Source organism: Plecotus auritus (genome assembly GCF_963455305.1).
Source record: "Plecotus auritus genome assembly, chromosome: 9".
Classification (NCBI taxonomy): Eukaryota; Metazoa; Chordata; class Mammalia; order Chiroptera; family Vespertilionidae; genus Plecotus; species Plecotus auritus.
The window spans coordinates 111818932-111835583 of NC_137783.1; the positions used below are offsets into that span (position 1 = coordinate 111818932).

At 45.0% G+C, this 16652-nt stretch overlaps 2 protein-coding genes across 7 annotated transcripts in view; one reads left to right on the top strand and one right to left on the bottom strand.

Moving 5' to 3' along the window:
* Positions 1 to 322: 322 nt before the first annotated feature.
* On the bottom strand, positions 323 to 15177 carry LRRC51 (leucine rich repeat containing 51). 5 transcript variants are annotated; one of them, XM_080642820.1, is made up of 6 exons: positions 15053 to 15173; positions 8932 to 8994; positions 8188 to 8325; positions 2491 to 2696; positions 1430 to 1578; positions 323 to 1207 (listed from the first exon to the last, which is right to left on the bottom strand). In XM_080642820.1, exons 3-6 carry the CDS (start codon positions 8267 to 8269, stop codon positions 1066 to 1068), a joined length of 579 nt encoding a protein of 192 aa, XP_080498946.1. In that variant the 5' UTR covers positions 8270 to 8325; positions 8932 to 8994; positions 15053 to 15173; the 3' UTR covers positions 323 to 1065. The 5 variants fall into 5 exon arrangements, with proteins under 5 accessions (XP_080498946.1, XP_080498947.1, XP_080498948.1 ...); XM_080642821.1 differs by having other exon boundaries at positions 8932 to 9014; positions 15053 to 15165; XM_080642823.1 differs by having other exon boundaries at positions 937 to 1159; positions 8932 to 9014.
* A 218-nt stretch (positions 15178 to 15395) lies between these two features.
* The window catches only part of NUMA1 (nuclear mitotic apparatus protein 1), a 98816-nt gene continuing 97559 nt past the window's right edge, over positions 15396 to 16652 (top strand). Inside the window, exon 1 of one of the 2 annotated variants that reach the window (XM_080641452.1) lies at positions 15396 to 15632. The gene's annotated coding sequence lies outside the window, so the exon portion shown is untranslated. The remainder of the gene's footprint in view (positions 15633 to 16652) is intronic. The other variant, XM_080641454.1, reaches the window with a different exon arrangement.

Sequence of the window (16652 nt, forward strand, 5' to 3'; positions counted from 1 at the left end):
TTTGTGGAAGAGCCACACTCAAGGGGCCAAAGAGCCGCATGTGGCTCGCGAGCCGCGGTTTGCCGACCACTGTTTTACGGGCATTAAGAGGAGTCCAAGATATGAGTTCAAGGTTCCCAGGTCTTTTCTGAGACTTGGCCTTGGCTAATCTCATATTGGATAAGATTGCTTGTCATTTCTCCAGTGATAGGAACACAGGCAGTGTCATTGCTGAGGACCCTGCCGCAGACTCAGTGAAATTACTGAAAAGCCTGGGAAGGGATTGGTGGTGATGGTGCAGACAGATCAGGAATACCTGACTTGGAGTGAGCAAACCAGTTTTCAAGCAGAAGATTCTTCTTTTTTATTTTTAATCCTCACCCAAGGATATTTTTTCCATTGATTTCCAGAGAGTGGGAGGGAGGTTGGGAGAGAGAATGAGAAACACTGAGGTAAGAGACACATCGATTGGTTGCCTCCCGCATGCGCCCCTACCAGGGCTGGGGAACCTGCAACTGAAGTACGTGCCCTTGACCAGGAATCAAATCCATGACCCTTTAGTTCCTGGGCCAACGCTTTAAACACTGAGCAAACCGGCTAGGGTAGAAGTTCTTTTTATCAAATGAAGTCTCGAGCACAATCCCAACATATACAACATGAGAGTAACTACTCTGGTTGGATGGAAATGGGGGATTCAGCATTCACGGCATATCTTCTTGGCCTTTTATCACCGAGGCCTCTGAGGCATCGCCACAGAACCCTGGTGTTCTGTGAAGCAACTCTAATTCCAGGATATCTGATCTGAAGAGTGAAAAAAGGACCCAGGGTTGAGATAAGTTCCCCAAGGCCATGCAGTGAACCCAGGTCTCATGTGTCTCAGGCCAACAGGCCTTTCCCTCCTCTGCCTACCTTTCAGTGAAGCAAGACCAGAGCCAGCCTCACAACTTCCTTGACTGCTTGAGTTGGGGGGCATTTTTACACAGCACAAGTGACTTCTAATCTGCTGAACAGCTCAAATCCTTTATTGTATTGTCAAACCAACACTGGCTGTCCTCAGGCCTTCAGACCGCTGCAGTCCTGGGAACCTCAGAATGCATCCTGCTTGATCCGGATTTTCTTGGGCTTGATGTTCATGCGTTTCCACACTTCAGCTGAGGTGCGGTCTGCTTTGGTGACCCCACTGAAGTCGAATGTGGTGATACGAGGCAAGGTGCACAGCACATACTGCCTGTGGGGAAGACTCGGGCTGGGGGCCAGCCCCCCCCACCAGCACCCCATTCCCCCCCACCAGCTGCTGCTATCTCCCCTGATGGCAGGAGTGGAGGGATTTGAGTATAGTTTGGGGGAGACTGAATTTATTCTGACAGCACGAAATGCCTAAAGGTCTCTACTTTTCCTTGTCTCCCCTCCTTTCCCTTGGGGAAGCCTAGCTCCAGGGCAGGGCACTTACCTATACCCCTTCTCTTCCTCCATGGGGTTCCCGTGGAGTGTGAGGCTCCGGAGCCGAGGGAGGATGGCCAGCTTATTCACCTCTCCGAGGCGCTGGATGCTGTTGCCATGGAGGTAGAGGACACTCAGGTTGAAGAAAGTGGTCAGGACCTGTTGGGGAAGAAACCGAAAGTCAGGCTAGACAGGTCTCTAGAGCTGTGCTCAGGACTGACTTGAGGGTGAGTAGAGTTTGGGTAACAACTTACTCTCCACTCCACCTCCCCTCATCTGCAGCAATCTTGGATGACTCTAACCTACTTTCATTCACCTTTGAGGAGGTATAGGGCATCCCACTGACATAGAGCTGTGATCTTAAAGGCAGGAAGTATGGGCCTAGGTCCTAGCACTGTCACTGACTTATAGGTGACTGGACCCGCCTGCTTCTACCTGAGCCTTAGTTGCCCTTTCACTGAAGACCTTTGGTGATCTGAGAGTTTCAAAACAAGGGACAGGGATACAGAGCATTGTGCTAGGGACATAAGAGAAGCTTTTAAAATAGTGAAACTGAGATCACTACACCTGGGGAACAGTTTCTAAGTTGTGCTCTAGCTCCTTCCCCCTAATGGATCCTGGACAAGACAGGACCAGTTTTATTTATTTCTTAACACTTGAGTCTGAGTGCATAGAAGATAAAGTGCTGTAGTTTTACTACCTACCTCTTCCACAGAAGAACTTTGCACAAGGCACAGTGGGTGCCCATAAGAAGAGCTACCATTTTATTTCAGCTTTCTATGTGCCAGTTGGTTTTCATACATTCTTATTTAGTTCTCACAAAATATTGATGATCCCCATTTTTCAGACAGGGAGGCTGAGGTTTTGGAGAGATTAGGAAGTTGTCCAAAATCATAAGGGGCAAATCTAGGATTTGAACCTATATCAGAGCCAACAGCTGCGTGCTTTAGACAGTTGTCTCACATGATGCCTCACAACTTCCTTGATGAGATGTGGGAGGTGGAAAGGCTCCGGGCTGGACAGGGTAGCTTCCAGCCCAACCTGACTGGACTCTCAGGACTGGGAACTCACAGGGTCAATGGAAGTCAGGTCGTTGAAAGACAGGTCGATCCAGGCCAGGTTCTCTGGATGCTGCAGCAGCTGTGAAATTACATGGTTGAAGTCTCTCAGCTCATTGAGGACATTGTTGTTCAGCCACAGGGACTGGGTCAGTGACTTCCCTGACTTCGAGTGCCTTAGTGGTCGCTGCCCTTTCCTTGGCTCCTCGCTTATCAGATCTGTGGGAACAAAGTGAAGTCTGCATATATCATGTTTGCCTTTCTGGTTCTGGGGGATGAGAGCTGAGAGAATAACTGGAGGGCCATAGACTGACTAGTGCAACTGCTCACTGTCAGCTCAAGACCCCCATCTCACAGGCCCCAGAAGTCAGTAAGCTTGAACTAAGGGCCAAAGACTTCTTATCCCAAACTCGGTTTGGGTCACATGCTCCTCTTATATCTATTTTATTATTGGGTCCTCTTTGTACACCCTGTGTATATGTGTTGGGGAGAGGGATAAAACCACTCCTATTTTATAATGAGGAAACTAAAAACCAGAGTTGGGCTTGAGCCAAAATTATGATGGCACAAAATCCCAAATTATCCACTGGTAGAGCCTACAGAATTCACTTCAATGCAACACACCCTGATTTGCTCTCTTCCATTAATATTGAACAACTACTATGTGGCAGCTACTGGATATACAATGGTGAACAATATGTGCCACGCTCTGTGTGAGTAATAGGGTAGGGATGAAGCAGATGTTTATGTCGTGGAGGAGCTCAAATGGGCAAGATGGAAACAAACTTGGCAGTGTAGTGTGGTAAATGCTATTTAAGTTGTTGAAGGAGAGGGGCTCCTAACTTAGCCTGGAGCTCATGAAAGTTTCTCAATGGGTTAGGAGAAGGGTGGAAAGGGTGAGAAGAACATGAGCAAAGGCACAGAGGTATAGAACAGCATGAGCACACATGTATGTACTGCACAGAGGGCAAGGAGAAAAAAGGAGACAAGGAACCTCTAATGCCAGGCTGAATATCTTGGACTTTACTGTAGGTGACGGGAAGCCACTGGAGGTTTGGGAGCAAAGGAGATAAATCTTTCATATAAGAAAGATCACTCTGAAGATTTAGTACAGAGTCTGGATTTTAGGGAGTAGACCAATTTGGCTATTTTAATCATCCAAGCAAGAGATGAAGGTCAGTCAGAGTGACTTGATGGTTGATGTAACTGATATAGAATTAAGAAAGGAAGAAACATGGTTGGGCAGGTAATGAGTTTAGACTTGACCTTGGTGTGTCTGAGGTTCCTTAAGTATAAAAAGGTGGAGTAGCCAAGTAGGCAGTTGGATATTAAGGTCGGAGACACAGACTTGAGAATAATTGGCATAGAGTGAACAAGTTAGAGAAATGGACGAGAGTCTGCAGGGATAGTAAAAGTAGAGAGGAGGCCGTAACCGGTTTGGCTCAGTGGATAGAGCGTCAGCCTGCGGACTGAAGGGTCCCGGGTTCAATTGCGGTCAAGGGCATGTACCTTGGTTGCAGGCACATACCCAATGGGAGGTGTGCAGGAGGCAGCTGATCGATGTTTCTCTCCCATTGATGTTTCTAACTCTCTATCCTTCTCCCTTCCTCTCTGTAAAAAATCAATAAAATATATTTTTAAAAAAAGTAGAGAGGAGGCACAAGGAGGAAGGGGAGTCCATTTAAGAAGTTACTGAGCCCAGCCCATGTGGCTCAGTGGATTGAGTGTCCTGTGCACCAAGAGGTTGCTGATTCAATTCCTGGTAGGGCACATGCCTGGGTTGTGGGCTCAATCCCCAGTGGGGGGCATGTAAGAGGCAGCTGATTGGTGATTCTCTCTCATCAATGTTTCTCTCGCTCCCTCTCCTTTAAGCCTCTCTAAAAATCAATGAAAACATTTTTTAAAACACTATTTTTTAAAAAAGTACTGAATAATCAGGAAAGGACAGGGCAAGCCAGGAGAGGTTAGTCTTATAGATGCTCAGGGAATCCATATTTATAGGAGTGAGTTTTAGGGGAGATGAGGAACGAAAAGTAATTTTGGTGACTTTGATGAGGGCTGCTTCAATGAAATGGCAAGGGCCTGGGGACAGAAGCTAGATTGGAGTGAGTCAAGAGTGAATGGAAGGTAAGGAAATATAAGCAGGTAGTGTAAACAATACCTTCAGAAAGTTTAGGTGAGGAGAATAGAGTGATGTTAGAACCCATCTGAATGGACACCCCTGTAACGGTTCCCCGCCTCCCATTCTGTTTTTTTTTTTATTATTATTATTTGATTTTTTTTTACAGAGAGGAAGGGAGAGAGAGTTAGAAACATTGATGAGAGAAACATCGATCAGCTGCCTCCTGCACACTCCCCACTGGTATGTGCCTGCAACCAAGGTACATGCCCTTGACCGGAATCGAACCTGGGACCCTTCAGTCCGCAGGCCGACGCTCTATCCACTGAGCCAAACTGATTAGGGCTGTTTTTGTTTTTTGACAAGTGAGGTCCAGAGAGAGGATGTGCTTTGCCTAAGCTTACAGACACCAGAATCAGACACCAACTCTGGCTGAGGTGACTATAGTTTTCCTATGGCCCCTATACCTTTGGTTACTTGTCTAAAACTGCCTCTGGCTCTAGCCGGTTTGGCTTAGTGGATAGAGTGTCGGTAAGAGGTCCCAGGTTCAGTTCCAATCAAGGCACAGACCTTGGTTGCAGGCTCCTCTTCAGCCTGGGTCTTGGCCAGGGCTCCTACAGGAGGCAACCAATCAATGTGGTTCTCTCACATCAATATTTCTCTCTGTCTTTCCCTCTCTCTTCCACTTTCTCTAAAAATCAATGGAAAAATATCCTCGGGTGAGGATTAAAAAATAAATAAAATAAAACTGCCTCTGCAGAAGGAAATATTTAGTACTTGTTGAATTGGGCAAGTTTGTCTTCACCCTCCCCTTAGCTCTTTTCGGGTACACTTCCTCTCTTCTACCCCCAGCCAACATTAACTTCCTCTCCTCAGCTGCATGTCAGGCAGCATCCACCAGATGGCTCTCTGTCTTAATCCTAGAGTGAGCAGAACTCCCAGGTGGAGTGTGAGATTGGAGGAAGGTGGCAGAAATATACTGGAGCACCCCAGTTTGTGAAGAAACTCCTAAGCCTGCCTCCCAACCTCACATCTCCTGACTGCAAGCCCTGGAATGAAGTTACAAAGATGTCAAAATAAGCCTACATATGGCCTGACCAGCGTGGCTCAGTGGTTGAGCTTTGACCCATGAACCAAGAGGTCACTAGTTCAGTTCCAGTCAGGGCACATGTCCCTGTTGCGGGTTCGATCCTCAGTAGGGGGCGTGCAGGAGGCAGCTGATCAATGTTTCTATCTCTAATCTTTCTCCCTCTCTCTCTAAAATCAATAAAAACATATATTTTTAAAAAGCCCACATAGCCTGAATGGTGTAGCTCAGGGGTTGAGTGTTGACCTATGAACCAGGAGGCTGCCAGTTCAATTTCTGGTCAAGGCACATGCCCAGTTGTGGGCTCCATCCCCAGGAGGGGGAATGCAGGAGGCAGCCGACCAATGATTCTCATCACTGGTGTTTCTATCTCCCTCTCCCTTCCTCTCTGAAATCAATAAAAACATTTAAAGAAATAAAAAGCCCACATATGGACTAGCATCCAATGTGATGAGGCAGCAGCTTAGGAAATGCCATCAAGTCTGGGCTGACCCCAAGCTCAGGAGCCACTGGTGGAATGGCATTGCCTAAAATTCGAGGCTGCCTGGGGCTGCTGTTATCAAGGGTAGAGCAAGGTGTCTAGACTGCTACAGTTACTGCTCCCCTCAGGCTCCATCAGGGTACTGTATTACTGAGGATCGACCTTGTTCAGATTAGGCAAAGGTAGGTCTGGAAACTGGACCACAAATATCAACACTCAGAGAACTGGAGGTTGTCTAGCTACAGGAAAATCTGGGGAGAAAGTGATTCTGTCTTCACCTCTCTGAAGAGTTGCCATGCAACTTTTTCCATGTGTCCCCAGAAGTCAGGAGTTAGTTTGCTATGAAGAACTTCCTTGTGTCATTTCTCATCCCATGGATGGGTAGGTGCATGTGGTAAGGGACTCCCTTAACACTAGGTGAGCAGAAGTTAGAAGACTATGGGTTGGAGGTAGTATAGATTGGATGTCTTCTAAAGTCACTGCCATTTCAGATTCTATGATCCATCTATTGATTAATTACCAAATAGCGTACCAGGTACCCCTAAACTCTACCCTGTCCTCTAACCCCAATTTTAAGTAAGTGTTCCATAGTTCTGGGAAATGTGAGGGGACTGGCCTTTTGGGGCTTAGATGTGCCTCTCTCTCCCCTCTCCTAATATTCACCAAGGAGCACTACTGGCATATATGTATACACATACATACATACGTACATACATACATATGCGCTTAATAAAAAAGGTGCTTAACAAATATTTAGCTATTGAATGAAGAACAGGGGATCTATACTGATTATGCTTTGTGCTGTGGAGTTATCCTTGGTTGTAGTAGCTTATCTCTACCCTCATTCTGAGGACTCCACAAAGGGTAAACTACATCTCCCTGCTCAGAGCTGGGAATTCCCAGGGTACGTGGGAGCCACACTTCCCTTCTTCCTCTGTCACCATAGCTATATTGCATGTAGCCATCACTGTAGCTAAAACCCTTGTGAAACATGGACTACATCAAGCAGAAGTGATACCATGCATAAAAAATAAAGATCACAATAGGTGGGTGTGTGCTCACTGAAGAACAAATATGAGTTACTATTGTGGCTGATGCCAACCCCTGCAGTATGCTAAACCCAAACCCAAGTAGTATCCAGTACCCTAGATAACTGTTTGCGTTTCCTGAACTTAAAAGTCGCCACCAGTTGCCTAAGAAAGAGGGCCAAAGCCAGATAACGGGTCTAGGTAGGATATATTGATGCCAAACTATGTTCTGTGAGGGCAGATATACTGGAGCATTTATGAGACCAGATAACAAAAGCAAGTGACAGCAGAACTTCTCTAGGAAGAAGCATATTCCTTTGAAAATACATTACTTGAGAGCCCTGCTGTGTCCCCTTCTGAGAGGTACTAGCTGCCCATTTACAAAGATACTGAATGATAAAATGGGAACTAGCGTGGGCAGTGCTGAAATCTATAAGCATGGGTGATGATGGAATAAACTTGGATATGACTGGAATGAATATAAAATGTCAAGTATTATACTGGAAACATGCCAGTTTGTTAGTAACAAGACCCACCACCACCCCCCACCCCCCCGCAAAATAATGTTTTACCAGTGATCAGAATAGGCTTGTGTCCTGACTGAGGAGATAGGACTCTGCTGCAGGCTGTGTTTTCCTTCCATTAGTTCCTTCCTCTCCAGGTAAAAATAGAATAAAACTATTGGCTGACAGACCGGCTTCCCAGCTTTCTTCCACCTGACTTTCTTGTTGTAGCCTGTCTTTTGAAGATGATCAATTACCCTGAGAAAGACCCCTGGTTCCTTTCAGAGTTTCTGCTAATTTTTTAAAAGACCAAACACTTCCACCCCCACCTCCCTTTCTTCTACTCCTCCCAGAAAAGACAACAACAACAAAATCTGCAAGTATATGGGAAGAATCTCTTCAGGCTTTTAAGTAGAAGACTGATTACTACTCCCTAGGGATCACACCCAGCGGCTGCTATGGTGAGTGGAGTGCTGTTCTCTGTGGGCTGACCTTGAATCACCTGGATGTTTCGGAAGGAGTAGTCAAGAGGGGGCTCTTGCACCGAAGTGTTCATGTAGTCCTGTTTGCTCATAGCTCAGGCCATAATTTGTCCGGTGTAAGCATGGGCCCTGGAAGTCCGGGTTCAGCCTGGGAGGACAGAGAAGGGCTGGTGTTCCAGGTACAAGGGGCATAGGCCCTCAGGTTTCCCCATTGCCCTCCACCCCTGCTTTCTACCCTCTATACTCCAGGCTTGCCTGGCTGCATTTATATTTTAAGATACTAATATGATTCTTTGCAGTTGTAGGGCACTTCCTACTTCTCAGAACACCTTCACATCCCTTAGAGCTCATTGATAGTTATAACACCCATTTCTACTTTCCAGACGAAGAAACTGAGACCCAGAGTGAAAGAACTTGCCCAAAATTAAGCCAGTGAGTCAGTTGTGGACTGTAATCATAGTCTTCTGAATCCTACTCTGAGGCCCTTTCTGCTACTCCACAGTAGTTACCATGGAAACGGTCTTGATACCTACCCTCTAGTGACATCAACTGGGTTATTCTATTGCTTAACAAACCCCTTAGGGCATTGTGTCTGATCCCCTTTTGCAGTCTGACCCAGCTCAGAATTTGCTACTTTCTCTGTCAGGCCCCATTGCCTTTTCATCCATAGACCCTACTTTCAGCCACATCCCGAATGTAGTCATATGTATGTAAACACACACATAAAACCAGAATCTATCTCACTCTCACTCACCTGTCACTGATGCCTGAAACTCCACCATTAGGGATTCATTCCTTTGGGTTCAGGGATTGTTCCCTGTTAAAATGGAAATACCCCTTGAGAGGGGTGAACACAATGTTATCAGTCGTTTACAAGTGTGGTGTAAATTGTCTTATCAGATCCTTTCCAATTTGCTGGCTCAAGTAAAGCTGAGACCTTTTCAACAGGCTGAGCAGAGTCATAAGAACACTACTCACCTGATCAGAACAGCTGAAAATATAGAAGGGTTTTGTATGTGACACAAATAAGACTGACAAGGACAAGTATATTTCCCAGGGAACCTCACCTTTCTCACTCTATCCAATGCCATCACCTCCTTTGCATTTACTTTTCACCTGCTTTCCAAGGGGATTTAGGTAGTTTACAAATAGCACATTCAAAACAGGATGATTTGCAGAAAAGAAATGTCCAGCCTGGCAAAAGAAATGTCCAGGTGGTTCAGTGGATTGAGCATTATCCCATGCACCAAAAGGTCACCGGTTTGATTCCCAATCAGGGCACATACCCGGGTTACGGACTTGATCCCCAGTACCGGTGTGCACAAGGCAGCTAATTGATGTTTTTCTCTCATTGATGTTTCTCTCTCTCCCTCTCCTTTCCTCCCTCTCTAAAAAATCAATCAAAAATATTTTTTAAAAAGAAAAGAACTGTCCACAGAAATATAATGAATTTCACAAATGCAAGCCACATATATAATTTTTTTTCACATAGGTAATATAAATTTTTCTAACAGCCATAATAAAAAGAAAGTCAGAAGAAACAGGGAAAGTTAAATTTAATCATATATTGTATTTAACCCAATATATGCAAAATATAATTCAACATATAATTAATATTAAAAATTGAAATATTTTACACTTTATAGCACATCCCAATTTGGGCAAATTGTCGAGTATTCAATAGCCACATGTGACTAAAGGCTACCATATTGGACAGTGTGGATGTAGAAAATAAACACGGAAGAGGGAGATTAGAAACTGGATTAAAGGAAAACAGAGATGTACCAAAGAATTAGGAAAGTAGGCTTATATTTAGCTCTGAAATTTTTGGCAAACAAAGCCAAAAGGGAAACATTAGGATATGTGGTTCTCATCATTTGATTCAAAGAAACAAATAGTCTGTATGCAGAAACAAATTAATAAATATTCTTTTTTTTTAATATATTTTATTGATTTTTTACAGAGAGGAAGGAAGAGGGATAGATAGTCAGAAACATCGATCAGCTGCCTCCTGCACACCTCCTACTGGGGATGTGCCCGCAACCAAGTTACATGCCCTTGACTGGAATCGAACCTGGGACCCTTCAGTCCGCAGGCTGACGCTCTATCCACTGAGCCAAACCGGTTTTGGCAATAAATATTCTTAATATGGAATTTCTTTTAAAAACTATGGGGTTGAACCTGGCTGGTGTGGCTCAGTGGTTGAGTGTCCACCTCTGAACCCAGAGGCCATGGTTCAATTCCAGGTCAGGACACATGCCTGGACTGTAGACTCGATCCCCAGTGGGAGGCAACCAATCAATGATTCTCTCTCATCATTGATGTTTCTCTCTCTCTCTCTCCCTTCCTCTCTGAAATAAAATTTTTTTAAAAAACAAAAAAAAACTATGGGGTTGATAGTTTGTAATTCAGTTTAAGCTACAAACAGTTTAAGTAAAATTTTTTGTATGAATTAACATATGCAAAGATAGAGTTTAACAAGTTTAGAGCAGCGATTTCAACCTTTTTCATCTCATGGCACACACAAACTACTAGTTCTGCAGCACATCAAAAAATGTATTTTTTTGCCAATCTGACAACAAAACAAATATAGTTTTGATTCATTCACATCAGATGGCTATTGTGTTGGCTATTGTCATTTTTTTTACTTGACAATCTAAGGGAAAAGAGGTCAGTGTCTTTTTTTTAAAATATATTTTATTGATATTTCACAGAGAGCAGGGAGAGGGATAGAAAGCTAGAAATATCGATGAGAGAGAAACATCGATCAGCTGCCTCCTGCACACCTCCCACTGGGGATGTGCCCGCAACCAAGGTACATGCCCTTGACCGGAATCGAACCCAGGACCCTTCAGTCCGAAGGCCGACGCTCTATCCACCGAGCCAAACCGGTTTCGGCGAGAGGTCAGTGTCCTTGACTAAATAGTCAGGTATTGCATGTTTTTAAAATTTTTGCAGCACACCAGTTGAAAATCTCTGGTTTTGAAATAAAAAGTGAATGGCTTCCTCTCAAAAAGCAGCAGTTTCAACTGAGCTTTGGGAAGTACAGGCTTGAGTCACTTACAACTGAACTCTGTCTAATGCGGGACTAGCCAGGTGGGCATGGGATGTTGATTAGGGAGATCTGGATCTATTAGATGTCAAATCTACACAGGACTAGCCAGGTGGGCATGGGATGTTGATTAGGGAGATCTGGATCTTTTAGATGTCAAATCTATAGTGAGACAACAAAAAATTGGTTTTTTTTGTAGAAATAGAGGAACCTTGTGTTCTCATCTAGACAGAAGCCCATTCCACTTGGGAATCTACAACAGGTTTGATGCCTTTGAGCAAGATTGGACACTTTTCTCAAAGTAAGACCTGGGTTGGGACCCCAGAGTTCTGCACTACTGAACGTGAATTTTAGCTTAAAATATATATATTTTTTAAAATATATTTTATTGATTTTTTACAGAGAGGAAGGAAGAGGGATAGAGAGTTAGAAACATCGATGAGAGAGAAACATCGATCAGCTGCCTCTTGCACACCTCCTACCGGGGATGTGCCCGCAACCAAGTTACATGCCCTTGACCGGAATCGAACCTGGGACCTTTCAGTCCGCAGGCTGACGCTGTATCCACTGAGCCAAACCGGTTTTGGCTGCTTAAAATATTTAAGGGCAGATTTTTATCATTAGTCTCCTTGACCATTGATTACCTCAGTGCAGTTCCTAAGAACTGGTTTAGTGTAGTACTGGCTCCTGATGCATTTTTCTTGGTTAGTTAGTATTAAAAATGGAGCCCTAAGTATTCAGATAAATTTGCCAAAGGAAAGGGTTATTAACCTTCTCCATTTAAACAGTAGTCCTGTGAGCTAGTATCACAGAACCTGGCTTATTACAACAGGTAGTCAGGAAGTATCTGTGAGAAGAATGAATGAGAAACTGCCAAATACAGGATCTCTGTTATAGGAGTGTTGATACTAAGCTACTTGTTCTAACAATTAGCTTTGAGGTTCAGCTGTTTCAGTCTACACCTCATTCACAGTAAGATATTCAATTCAATTCTGCAAACATTTATTGAGTGCCTGCTGCCCTGTGCCTGACCAGAAGACATGAAGCCAAGATACAATAATAGAACCCTGTCTGTCATGAGCACAGAAAGACCTGCTGGGTTTCTATTGATTGTGGCAAAATGGCCTGCGTCTAGTTCTGAGAAACAGTTGCCTACTTAGTGAATATTCTTCTGTTTCAATACTCAGCTCTAGGGAATCCTCTTTGGTGAACACTTTCTTTCCCGGTAAAATTGATCAGTATGTCCTGTGGTAGACTGATTCCTTTGATGACTCCTATGTATGGTCTCCCCTGCTCCATCCCTTTTGCCCTATTACTTTTAGTTGTTTGGAATACCGTTTCTTCCTCCTTTTGCCTGGCTAATTCACGACCCAGCTCAGTTTTCATCTTTTCTAAGGCGCCCAATCTTATGCCCAAATCTTGGATGTGGAACTTTTCTTCAGAGCTCCCAAAATACCCTATTACTTACTGCCATGGTATCACACATATCACTAAGATGATCTGCTTACTATTTGTATGTCCATAAACTCCACCGTGACCTCCAGGGCAGGAACCATGTTTTTCTCATAATTGTATTCCTACCTGGTGGCAAGTAGTAGGTGCTTAACATATACATTAAAAATTGCTACAGAGCAATACTATAAAGGAGAGGAACATGAGGTTATTATAACTGAGGAATCTGACCTGCTGAGCAATCAGGGAAGACATTTTTATCTTTAACAATTACTTTATTTTAATTATTTTTTTATTTTAAGGGAAGACATTTTAAAAGAAGTGATTGAGAGAAGAAATTGAGGATAAGCACAAATTAACAGGGAGATGGGGGGTGGGGGATGAACATTCCAGGCAGAAATAACAGGTTTTATGGTGAGATTACTTGGAAATTTTGAAGACCTTAAAAAGGCAATATAACCGAGCCGGCATGGCTCAGTGGTTGAGCATCCACCTATGAACCAGGAGGTCACGGTTTGATTCCCGGTCAGGGCATATGCCCGGCTTTCGGGCTCAGTCCCCAGTGTGAAGCGTGCAGGAGGCAGCCAATCAATAATTCTCATCACTGATGTTTCTCTCTTCCTCTCCCTTCCTCTCTGAAATCAATTAAAAAATATTTTTAAAAAGGCCATATAACTTAAGGGGATAAAAAGGTATGGTTAAGCAGGCTGGAGGGGGTCAATGGGGGGGAGGGGACATTTGTAATACTTTCAACAATAAAGGTTTTAAAAAAAGGTATGGTTAGACTGGAGGCTAGAGAGGTGGGCAGGAGTCAGGCTGAAATGTTGCTTGATGCTAAGAGTAATAGGAAGCCACATGATAACTTTTTAAATGAGTGTGGGATGAGGAGGGTGAACAATATCAAATTTCTACTTTTAAAGGATTACTCTGGTTGCAGTATGCAAAATATCTGGGAGGGTAGGCAGGAAGGATGTGATGAGAAGTAAAGCTGACAAGACTTTATGATGAATGGGAAATGTAAGAGGTATTCAAGCTAAATTTTGGTTCTTTGGCTTCTGTAATGGTGGATAGAGGGTGAGAACACTGGAAGGAATTGAGGCTTGGGGTACATAGAGATTATGAGTTCAGTTGCAGACATGTTGAGTTTAGGTTGTCTTTGATATATCCTGAAGGAGATGTTGAAGAGGCAATTGGCTATACAGACCTGGAGCTTAGAGATGAGAGCTGGGCTGGAGATATACAGTTGTGTACATACAGATGGTAAATGAAGTTGTGGATGATCATCCCCAACAAGGGAATATAGAGTGAGGTAGGAAGTGGATCTAGGACCAAGCCTGGGGGTACTTTAAGATAGTAAGTGGACAATCAGGGCCAGCTAGAAGCCAGCCAGAAACCAGATAATCATGGCAGCATCAGACATGGGTGCTGTGTAGCCAGACTGTTTCCTGTTCCAGTTTCTGTTTGATTTCCATTGTCTTCAATCTCTCTAGTTCCCTTTCCCATTTAAACTTTAAAGGAAGGATCTGAAACTCATTCAGGCTGAAGTGCAAATAATCCAAAGTAGGCCAGACAGGTTTCTTTCCCCTGGGGCAGTTCCTACTTGTTGAACAAGTCCTTAAACTAGAGAGGCTGTAGGCTCAAGTTAGAGACTTGGCTGGATGTTGGCAAACTGGATTCTAGTCCTAGCTGTCACTGACTTGGTGTGTGGCCTCGGGCAAGTCAATGCACCTCTTTGGGTTTCAGTTTTCCAATCTGTGAAATGGGGATAAATATCCTTGATTCACAAAGCTCAAAAGAGACACTGGATCTGAACGCGCTGGGTAAGTTACTAAATGCAATAGATTTGTCATGAAGACTGTAAAAGGAATGAAGCTCTAACTGTAGAGCTTTGAGAAACAGATCATGGAGGAGGTGGGGACAGGAGCCCTAATAAGTGTGTGGAAAGATCCTGCTCAGACTGAGACGGAGGCTCTACCCTGGGGTCTTCCTGCTTGGAAGGAAAGGGGCAGTGCAAGCCCCATAAAGTTTCTTACATCTCTAGTATTAGCGCCTGTGATTTACTCTGATGTTGCTCCCGTGTCTGGAAGACCCCGGCTCTCAGTTCATCAGGAAAAACCAACCTTATGTCAAGGTGTTTCATATCTCCCAGGGTACCAGGGAGCCCCATGTTTGTGAAGGGGAGGTTCTTAAGCACCCCGGAACCCGTCTACCCGATATGGGTGTTGTGTCATGTTCATTGTGAGAGAGTAAAAATTTTTTTTTTTGTTTTTTTTGGGGGGTGTCTAAGGTCCCGGAGAAAGGAAGTGCCCCTCCCCTCTCCACAGAGCTCTTGTTCCCTAGAATGGGTTTCCCATTTTCCCGCCCGACTCACCCGCAGTTGCTGCCCTTCAGCCTCAGCGTCCCACTCACTACCTCAGGGTTACCCAGCGCAACTCCATGGTAACTACCTTCACCACCACACTTCGGCCTGGCGCCGAAAGCACTGCCGCAATGCCTACCGGGAGCTGTAGTTTGTTAGGGGCGGGGCTCCAAGGCCGCGAATGTGTTGGGATTTGTAGTCTTTGCCCTCAAGTCGGGGCCCGGGCCGGTAGTAATGACACCCCTTCTTTTTTCCCAGTGGCCCTCACACTTCCTTTTCCCGGGTCCTCAAGCGTGCCCTTGCGAGCACAACAGCCCACGGGAGCCTATCAGAGCTCCGTGCGAGGGGGCGGGCCATCGTTTAAACTAACTGTGCGCTCACAGGGCTGGCGCGAGCCCGCGTCGAACTCGATCCGGAGGAAGCGGAGACCAGCGGGATCGCGCGGCCGGATAACCGGCGCGGGCCGCGGCTGGCGTTCAGCCTAGGGGCCCACAGGAATGCCCAGGTCTAGAGGGGTTGCTGGAGAGGCGGGTGCGAGCAGAAGGCCTCTTTCGTAACGGAGTCTGGTTGAGGAGAATCTATCCGGGATAAGGTTTGTGAGGAGAGGGGTATGTCGGAGGGGGAGGTGCCGGGCGGCCTGTTTGGGGGCGTGTCTGTAAAACTATGTCTGAGGGTGATCCTGTGGGTGAAGGTGGGGGTGGGAAATGCAGGTTTCTGAAATGCTTCTGACGAGGGGGTCTTGTAATGGAAAGTCTTTGCCTATTGTTATTGGTAATAGCAGGGATAAACATTTCTGAGCACCAACTACGTGCCGGACACTGCGCCACACACTTTATATGGGTCATTTAAAAAATATTCCTAACAACCTTATAGTTTATTACAGACGGGGAAATCTGAGGTTTAACTCGGCCAGGGTTACCTAGCTAGTGCGTGGTGAGCTGTCCTGGGGTTTTGGGGGCTGGGCCTAAATGAGGACGGGAGGGGAGGATAGAGGCTGTGTGGGGGTGCAGGTTGTCTTGGACGAGCCACTTTATTTTAAGCCTCACTTTTCATATATGTAAACAGCGAATTTACCTGCATTTCCTGCTTCTTGGTGTTGTTTTAAGGGTCAAGGCAGGTACGGTGTTTCGTGGAAGCATGCTGGAGAGTACAAATTTGTAACTGTAAAGTGACTGTGTGAAGGTTGTAGGTGGGAAAGAGCCTTCTGGGCGCTCTCTTTTACTTAACCCCGAGGTAGCAGTGTTCATCTGGTGTTCTAAGAGTGTCTGCATGGTGTCCTCCTAGATAGTGTCTTTTGTCCTTGTATCCTCATGCCTATGCGATACGAAACGTTGGCATGGTCATTACTTACTTTGAAATGAAGGAGCTTTTTTGGGCTGAAAGGGGATAGGAGCCTGACTTCCATCTTCATTCAGTGGCGTTTGGACCTCTGTATTATGCTATCCTCTTGCTTGGAATGGAACTGCTTTCTGAAAATGTTATAATATTGACTTGCTTTAATGCATGCTTTACTCTCTGGTGTCTGTTGCCTAGTCTTGTATTGCCAAAGTTATGGATTTTCAAATGTGTTACTGTGTGTGTGGGCAGAAACCTTCCATGGTAAGGGAATTGG